Below are 9992 nucleotides of genomic sequence, written 5' to 3'. Positions count from 1 at the left end.
GAGGGGTCTTGTCTCGAGTGAGGGAACAATGGAGCGTGAGATGGGTCGGAGAATCGGAGCAGCGGGAGCGGTACTGCAGTCGCTTTACCGCACCGTTGTGACGAGAAGGGAGCTGAGCCAGAAGGCAAAGCTCTCTGTCTACCGCGCCATTTTCGTTCCTACCCTCACCTATGGTCATGAAGGATGGGTCATGACCGAAAGAACGAGATCGCGGGTACAAGCGGCCGAGATGGGTTTTCTCCGCAGGGTGGCTGGTGTCTCCCTTAGGGATAAGGTGAGAAGTTCGGTCATCCGGGAGGGACTCGGAGTTGAACCGCTCCTCCTTCGCGTCGAAAGGAGCCAGTTGAGGTGGTTCGGGCACCTAGTTAGGATGCCACCTGGGCGCCTCCCTAGGGAGGTGTTCCAGGCACGTCCAGCTGGGAAGAGACCAAGGGGTAGACCTAGAACCAGATGGAGGGATTATATCTCTTCGCTGGCCTGGGAGCGCCTTGGGATCCCCCAGTCAGAGCTGGTTGATGTGGCCAGGGAAAAGAAAGTTTGGGGCTCTCTGCTGGAACTGCTACCTCCGCGACCCGACCACGGATAAGCGGGAGAAGTTTGATGGATGGATGTATAAATTGAACTTTGAAATTTAATTCAAAATGAACTTTTATTAATTTAATTGTGAAAACCCTGAAGAAATATTTGTTAAAATACTATTTAGAGAAGGGAAGGTAAAACAATCTTAACATATTAATATAATACTTTCTTACTACAGTGTATGTACTATGTTTCGGTAGTGACCATTTTTGGTAGAGGAAGAACATTCCAATACAGTCTGAAAATACGATATAAAATGTACGGTTCTTTTACTAGATATGTGTAATTTAAATATGGTACAAAATATATATGGTCAAAGTTTTGGGAAAAAAACATACTACATTTCAAAACATTTCCAACCTGATTTGGGTCCAATTTGGTAGAATGGCCCATAAAACATGTCTCTGAAGTGCTGAAATAACAAACAGGTCATTGTGGCATAAACCCCTCTGTTTCAGCCCTGTTCCAAAAGTGCTGAATCTGTGTCTGTAGCTTTTAAATGCAATTGAAGGGCCACCCCCCCAGCCCCCTCTGGGAAGTTTTTGGTTTAAAAAAACACAATGGTGGTCTAGGAGGAGAATCAGGTGATAAGGTGGGCGGGTGTTACCTTGGTTGATTATTGGCTGCCAAACCCAAAAAGACATTGTGACATCACAAAGTGGCCAAAATCTGATCAGCTCATTTTCAGACAGGTTTTTTATATAAATGGAGCAGGACAAAAAGAGAGAGAATCTTATTTCCTGAACCTTTCCGAATCTCTTAACACACATATTTATTTATGAAAGACATGAAAAAGTGGATTTTACATAATAGGGGACCTTTTTATTCAGATGGCTAATGTCTGACTTTCTTTGTATTTATTTGCTTTCTTTATAATTTCCCCAGCCTTGTCCAAGCCCCGTCCCCACAGTGATGACTACACAACCATGAGGAAGGTGCCACCCCCGAAACCTAAACGCAGTCCCAACACCAAGCTGTCAGGCTCATATGAGGATATCAACGCTGCATCTCCACACATCCACCAGTTCCGTCCTGCTGATGTGAAGCTGGCCTTGCTGTCCCGGGCTGGCGGTTTCTGTGGGTTTGGTGGTCTATTGCAGAAAGCAGCATCTGTAGATGTTCCACAAGGGCTTGGACTGAGCCTGTACCGTGGCCAGGGCGAAGAGGACGTGTACATAGAGATGTTGGGCTCCAAGCAGCGGGCCCGGAGCCTCCAGGAGCCTCCTGACAGCCCGGAGCTGGACGACTCGGAGGCCGTCTACGAGGAGATGAAGTATTTCCCTCATGAAGACGGTCCTGCCACCGTGGTAAGCAAGGCGGCCAAACTGGAGGCCCTAGGCTTGAACCTGGTGGGATTGTGTGCATCTCCCCCTCATAGCGGGGAGATCAAACGGATGGCGGCAGGGTTGACGGCTGCCATGGACCTCACTCACTCACAGAGCACTGCCAACAGCGGCAAAGATGGCAGCTGCGACATCCCTGCCCCCTTCCCCAACTTGCTCCCCCACCGTCCACCTCTCCTGGTGTTTCCCCCCTCCCCCGTCACCTGCTCTCCTGCTTCAGATGAGTCCCCCCTCACCCCTCTAGAGGTGAAGAAGCTGCCCGTGTTTGAGACCAACCTGAACTATCCTACCGGCCCAGACAGCCCCCTGTCCCCTCAGTACGCCCGCCAGAGGGCCGACTCCTCCCCTAGCCTCACCGTCCTCATGCCAGACAAGAAGCCCACCACTCCACTCACCCCTCCACCTCCTCCCCCCAACGCCCTGCCTCCCCCTTACAGACCACCGTCACACTTCCCCTTCCCACCTGAGACCAACTTCCAAGGTATTACCAGATGTGTCACAGGAAGCTCAGACCCTCCCAAAACCTCATGCGCTCAAAGGGCAATTGGGGAACCCCTGGGGAAGCCCCCTCCCTATTCCCCAGTGAAGATGACCCGACCTGAGCCTCGGAGGGCACACTCGTGCTCCTCCTCGCCCCTGCTGTTCAACCCAGCCAATGGCAGACCCCTGACCAGCCCCCTGGATGAGCTCAACACTCTGTTCAGCTCGGGACGCAGCCTGCTGAGGAAGCCCAGCTCCGGCCGAAAGACCAGAGATGGAGGTCTGTTTCTCACACATCTGTACGCACACACACACACACACACACACACACACACACACACACACACACACACACACACAGTTACAGACAATTAAAACACAGCAGAAAGGGGATCACAGTAAGGTTGGATTATATGGAGAAAATCAAATATCCAAATATTTCTGATCAAATACCTTGATATTGACATTGTGTGTGTGTGTGTGTGTGTGTGTGTGTGTGTGTGTGTGTGTGTGTGTGTGTGTGTGTGTGTGTGTGTGTTTGTGCGCATTTGTGCTTGCGTGCATGTGTCCATTTTGTGATCTGTGATGAGTTCATGATCAAAGTCTCAGGCTGCTCTGTGACACATGATTTATTGTTCACTGGGTGATAGATTACCTTCTGTACAGCAGTAGTTGTGCAGGGTTGCAGTTAAGTAATAACCCCCCTCACCTGTTTTTGTGTCGCTCTCTGCGTCTGTGTGAATGCAGACTCGTACATGTAGGCTGTGTTTGAGTGGTAGGGAGGTGAGATGGACTATCACCCAACAGCCTTTCTCATAAATGCCCCTTTTCTACATTTAGAAAGTCCTTACATTGATTCAGGGTTAGCTAGACACCCTCGTTGGCCCACTTGAGGAGGCCCATTTGTTACAGTCTCTAGTGCAGCTGCCTCTTTCCATGTTACCTAATGAGCCCGCTCCTGTTGCCCATTTAGCATCATACTGCACTGCACAATAAGCAGGATCTACTGTGTTGGTGTGTGTTGTAGCTCAGTGCTCCACATGCAGAGCACATTCAGTCTCTGTGACACTGATGCAACGGTTGGCCTTTGCAAAAAGAGGATAAACATATTTGTTCCACTTTGTCAATGAAAAGGGGAGGGTCCTCAGGTCAGAGGTTACCACCTCACAAAGAGATTACTTTGTTGGCCCTCCTATGAAAGTGAATTTTCTTTTTATACCTAGGCTGGAGAAAGCACAGGGCAATGAGAGCAGTTACAAACTGTGTTGTCCCTCTGTGTTTTTATCGGAGTCTCTGTTTCCTCCAAGTGTATTAGTTGTGGCTAGGTTAATAATACATGAGCAGTAGAGTGATGAGGATGGGTATAAATATTTAACAGCTCATTCATGTTCTCCTGAAGCCAGTGTGACTGCCCAGCAGCAGAAGCAAACAAGACACCCTGAACAGTTAGAAAAATGACAATCAAGTGAAAGGATTATCTCTCGATGTCAATAATCACAGGCTCATGTTATTGTTGCGCTTGAATTATATAAGACACAGTTATGTCATAGGTCTATGAGTGTTTCCCATTAATTAACTACAGTAGGTCCGCAACAGTTTCATAATAAACCGAAAAAGTGTTTAACTTTAAAATGCACACATTTTTCTTCTGGGGAAAGTGCTCCCCCGGACCCTTCTATGGTCCGAGCTCCAACCACCACAGTGAAAACGATCCTGTGAAGCACTGTGTCTAATAATGTTACAAGTTCAAGGGGCAGATAGCTGAAGTCCTTATAAGAGATGGAATGAGAGCAGTGCGCAGGCTGACCCATATGCCTCACTTGACATCCTGCGCTTGACTCATCGTCAGCACCTGAACCCGCGCGGGAAAAGCACTGGCGTCATGGAAACAGTGTGTGCGACAGGGGAACTTGGCACTGGGGTTCACAACCTTGCTGTTATTTAGAGTGGGCAAAGCAAGGCGGTCTGCTTAGATCAGACTGCAGAGGGATACCGAGGGGCTTAACAGGATGGCCTGCTTCCGCTCCCTTTTCGGCTGTTAAATGACTGAGTGTGATACCTGACGCTGTGGGAGTGGCCGTGGGTTTCAGTTGCCATCCCAGACATCTCTGTGAAGAGCAGCTGCCTCCCTACTCCTCCCCTTCCTCATCCTCAGGGAACGAGAAAACCACAGGAATGCTAGGGGAAGAGGGCAGGTGGTCTTGGCATTCAGGAAATCAGTGTCATAAGACACCTCATGCCTCAACGGCAACATACATATTTCCTAAAATTGGATTAAAGTCTAATTCTCCCTAATTATAGTCTTTATTGTACAAATCAAATTACTCACAGTGACTTTTCACAAGCGGGCAACTATCAGATTAAAATCCCTCCCTCTACCTGGCCTTGTGTCCGTCAGAAACACACACCTGCCGTATGCTAAGTTTATATTTAGGCATCTTGTGACCATGGGGGGAGGCACACATTCTCGTGTGGGACAGCAGCTGACAAATTCCCATTCACACTCTCATGCACATTTGTACCCACAGTCACTTACTGAATCAGTGTGTGAGAGCATGTGAGCCCTGAGGAGCAGCAGCAGGGCAGAGTCAGGTCATGTGGAGTCACCTTCGACCAGACACATAATGTGGATACTTTTTTAAGGCTTAAAGGGTTAGGAGGGGTGGGACTCAGGAAATAGAAGATTTGTGAAGTCAACACATGACGAGCCACATTTTAAAGTAGCAAAATTAGACAGTTATGCCATATCACCAGTTTTAAACAGCTTACTCCCTACAGTGCTTTGGATTATGTTGTATCACACAAACTCTATCTATGCATGATGAGATCTTAATATTTTCTGTATCGACTGTTTATGACATGCACTGACAGCTAGTGTGTTTTCCTCTGGCTTCATTCTTCACAGGATTCAATTCTAATATCAACCTGCCGTCTGTGCAGCTACAGGACAAGAACGCCAACAACCACACACATCCTCACTCCCAAAGCTCCGCCCCCGTGGAGAACGGCAACCAGATTTCCAACGGTAACAGCCCGAGTATTTCACGTTTTACAGATAATTTCCAATCAAATCCATTTTTTATTTAAGGCTGAAACTGATGATACATACTACAGCAAAAATAAAGAAATGAACTCAACCTGCAGAGTTAGAAAAAAAAACTAAAGTGCAGTTTGAATATGTGTTAAATGTTTTACTAAGAGATGTGAGTTTTATATTGGTGTGTAGGTCTGCAGAGCGTACAACAAAGTGATGGAAGTCAGGCTCAATGGAGTGTCCTCCAAAGGCCCTGTGATCCTCAATAAAGAGGCTATTGCTATATTTAGTGTCCTTAAAAATCCTTTGAGGCTAAAACCACTGACCTGTGGAGTGAAGAAAGGAATCTATCAGGCCGGACCAGGCTATTAACTCTATTTCTATTTTAACCCCTTTGCCCATGTCACAACTAAATCACTTAAACACTTAAACTTATCTTTGCCGGAAATAAAAGCTTGCCTGTAGGAAGGGTTACAAAGAATGAGGGCGACACAATGAAGAGGCCTGAGAAATAAGAAAGAATGTATTATAAGATATAATTTATCGTTTTTTCTTAGCTCTGGCCAAAGACTGTTTGCAATAAACCATAAACGCTCAGAGAGATTGTCAACCACAGTGTGTGTCTGTGTGTGGGAGGACTTGCAGTTTGTGCTAAACAATGCTTTTGATATTGTGTGTTCAGGGTCGCTGGAAGATGAGACTCACAGCAAGTCAAACTCCTCAAGCTCCACTCTACACAGACACATGGACAGCCATCATACTCAGGTAAACACACAAAGACCGGCACTGAGCAGCACACAGATCATGACAACACGTCTATATCGGGCCTGTATTTTGTTGTGGGTTTCTTGACATTTTAAATTTAGAGGAAAGTGGCCTCCTTTGAACAATATGTATCAGTCATGACATCAGAGTTCCCGTTAGCCGGTAATTACCGGACTACGACCGGTAAAATATGCTGAAGACCGGCAAATCTAAATCTCTCCGGTCAAAGTGTCCGTTAATTTAATAATTTCCGTTTAGCGCAATACCACATCAGTTGCGCAACTTGCGCCACTTATGTGACAGACAAGAGTAGTCAATTCTAATGTCTAACACTTAATATGGAGAAAGAGATGTCCTGTATGGGTTGATTGTGCGTTGATCTGTTGGTAATGCCTCGGGGTTCCGGTGGGCATGTAAACAAATGCATAATGCTGCGCTATACTCTGAGGCCTCACCCGGTTGCATAGCGACGCTTATTGTTTAGGTGTCTTTTAATAAGCAGGTAGTCCTATCATTAGCTAGAACTAGCTAGATCTGATCGATATGGACATAAACGCGAGTGAAGTCTAATCTGACGGGAGAGAGAGAGATCAGCTGCTGCTGACGAATCGACACACAACTCTGCATGATCACATGCAGCGGTGAGCGGACAAAACACACACTTCAGGTTAGAATATCACACGTAGCTATTTTAATTACCTCTCAAACTACCTAACTAGTTATAGATATGTTTAGTTTAACTGTCGGGTCACTCATTAGCCTACTGATCCGCGAGCTGCATGAGACTGACGTGCTGTCAGGAGAGAGAGAGAGCGCTCCGTTTATTATTCCCGTGTTATTGTAAATTACTGTTCATTTTTTAATAATGTAGTTAATCTACTATAATTAGTTTGTTTAAATCATATCAATTTGTTTTAAAGCACAATAAATAACAAAGAAGACCTTTGACCGGCACTTTTCTCATTTAGTCCAGAAGATTTAAACTTTAACGGACATGTTGACCGGCGAAAAAATATTCTAACGGGAGCTCTGCATGACATGTGAGCTTGCTGTGGCTTTCTAGACAGGTGTTTGGTTACAGGATCACATTTAATGTCCTGCAAGCACACACACACACACACACACACACACACACACACACACACACACGGCCTCTGATATGCAATTGATAAAATTCAGTTGACCAAATGGAAACCATGTTGATTAAAAAAACGTACAATACAAAACAATAGCTGCATGTATTTTAAAATGCCTTGATGATTTAAAGATATAAACATATAGGAGTGTAGCAGCTCAATCACACTCACATGACTAGCAAACAACCCAGTCACAACAAAAGCTCTCCTGTAATTATACTGTACCTTCTCAACTCCAAAATAGGATTTGTATTTTGTCAAGAAAGGCCACATTCATATTTTATTACATTTGTGAATTGTGATAAGGCTCTGTCTTAGTTATCAATCATAAGACTGGAAAATGTGTTCTCAAAATGATTAAAGTGTTGTTAAAATAATAGTATTATTATTATTATTATAATATTATTAGCTTGGTGGGTAAATTATTTTGTTGGATTGACATTTTCTTCTAAATGTCCCTTTTGATCATTGTATACCATTTGAAGATGAACTGTTACAATGTGAGAAGTATTCACTGGGAGAGAAAAGCCCAGATTTCTAACTTCTCTCATCAATAGTTGACCATAATTCCTTTTCAATCTGCCGTAATGCAGATAAAACCCTTTTTTATAATCACAACATCGTCAGACAATAAAAAGAACACTGTTAGATCAGCTGCACTAACATATATAAAATGATTGATAGTTAGTAACAAAAGGATGTCATATTCATGTACAGCCACGGAGCCTCCATTACACATCCAAATGAGCTGCTAATGTTTTTATACTTGTTAAACATGAAATATGTAGGCAAATCAGCGTAATGCTTTATTATTAATGTGGCTGGATCGTGACGCAGCCACATTCTGTTTACATTCGATATAACAAACACACATACTCAAACACACACTTTCTTTCTCTGCAGTTATTTAGATGATGTCCAGAGGCTGAGCAGTGAACCCACAGACTCCAACAGGAAATTTGATTCATTTAAGACAGCGGCTGTCATAACAATAATTGATTTGCACATGTTGCCGTTTTAGCCTTTACTTACTTTACTCACATCTGTTCCACCACTGCATTAGTGGCATCTGGAAATCATAATAATGCAGGTTACATACACAGTAAAAGCTCTGGCATACCAGCGTCTGCGATGTAAACGCTGTGCTCAATATTCTCTGTCACTGCATTGTGTTTTTAAGTACGCAGCTTTAGTCCTCGAAAGTATCAGCACATTCAGATTCAGATTCTTCAATATCTGCATCATTCAATCTTTGAGTGTCACTGTGAGTGATGATTGAAGCACAGGGAATGAGTAAAGCACATAGTGTACCACTTTGAAAGAAAAAGGCCACAGCATTCACAAGGTACTGCCTCTAGAGATGTGAAGGCACGGTGTGTTCCTTCTTCACAATCCTCTGGTCCACCAAATTTTAGGGGTGAACTCACCTGTTTAAGGCTGCTTCTCACAAACTTAGAGAAAGTCTTAAGAACACTCCTGCTAATACAAAAGTCTAAGGTTGTCTCACAGTAAGTTTGGCTGCATAGAAATAACTCCCTTTCTCCTTCTCTCCTGTTGTTTCTAATGAGCTAGGCTGTTACTCTCACTCCCTCCTTTATCTTCCAGAGGGGTCATCTCAACTTTTCTCCCTTCGGTGCGGGGGCTGCCCTCTAAAACAGCGAGGGGGGGGCAGGGGGTTTCACTGGAAGCCCGGTTCACATGTAGGGATGTGGTGAGTGTGTCTCATTCCTCGCTGCTCTCCACCCTGACTAGCAGTGTTTTTCTTTTACAAAAAGAAAAAAGCCTCAGAAGTTTGTTTAAAGTAATACTCCACTCTAAGTCTATTTTTGGAGGACAAATGACCAACCCTCCTGTAGAGTGGCTTTAAAGAATGTATAGTTTAACTAAAGATGTGGTCATCTGGAATGTATTGCCGTAACAAAAGATTCCAATAACAACCAATATTAATGGCTGGAAAATTACAACACTGTTTTGATAAAAATGTGAGGGTGGTTTGATCCAAACATACCAATCTCCGGAAAATACGGGTCATCAAAGGCAACATCTTGAAAACCATTGCTTTTCCAGAACTTCATTTATTTTTTACCTGCTCCCATTATTTACTGTGCTCTTTGTCCTTTAAACACTGCTCTGGAATCAGATTAGCTTTCTGCCCTATAGAGGGGTGAAAAGTCTGATCCTAGAATCAGTGACACTGCTTGTTTTCTTCCTTTTATCAGTCATTTTTTAAAGGAAACTGCAGCTCTTGTTGCTAGCTATACTCTGCATCTGTACACTTTATCATCATTACTGCCAAAATATAATAATAAACTATAATATTTCCTTCTCCTTCGAGACAATAAGTATTGTTTGTTGTTCAGTGAGATCATCTTTATTATGATAAATTAATGTAATCTGTAAGTCTGTATATCTATATATTCAGTGATACAGGTGGTACTTGTGAAAGAGCACATCATAAGTAAGCCTATCCATATGACTGAATAATATTTGAGATATGAATATATTGTAGCTGGTATCAAAATCATCTAAGCAATATTAGGTATATATGATTTGTGGATGATTAAACTGGTGATTAAAAATGCATAAAGTAGGTTTTATGTATTTGAATACATTTTAAACACATCAAAAGCTTGAATTCAAACACATAAGGTTAAT

General features: G+C 43.7%; 1 protein-coding gene across 1 annotated transcript in view; it reads left to right on the top strand.

Annotated features, from left to right (window-relative positions):
- The window catches only part of myo16 (myosin XVI), a 75484-nt gene extending 66439 nt beyond the window's left edge, over positions 1-9045 (top strand). The window contains exons 32-35 of the mRNA XM_010791627.1: positions 1465-2682; positions 5308-5427; positions 6119-6201; positions 8943-9045. Coding sequence (XP_010789929.1) covers positions 1465-2682; positions 5308-5427; positions 6119-6201; positions 8943-8990 — 1469 coding nt within the window. The 3' untranslated portion in view covers positions 8991-9045. The remainder of the gene's footprint in view (positions 1-1464; positions 2683-5307; positions 5428-6118; positions 6202-8942) is intronic.
- Positions 9046-9992: the final 947 nt, after the last annotated feature.

Source organism: Notothenia coriiceps, unplaced genomic scaffold (genome assembly GCF_000735185.1).
Source record: "Notothenia coriiceps isolate Sejong01 unplaced genomic scaffold, NC01 NC01_scaffold00035603, whole genome shotgun sequence".
NCBI lineage: Eukaryota > Metazoa > Chordata > Actinopteri > Perciformes > Nototheniidae > Notothenia > Notothenia coriiceps.
The sequence above is the reverse complement of the archived record's forward strand: the minus strand, read 5'-3'. Positions and strand labels throughout refer to the sequence as shown.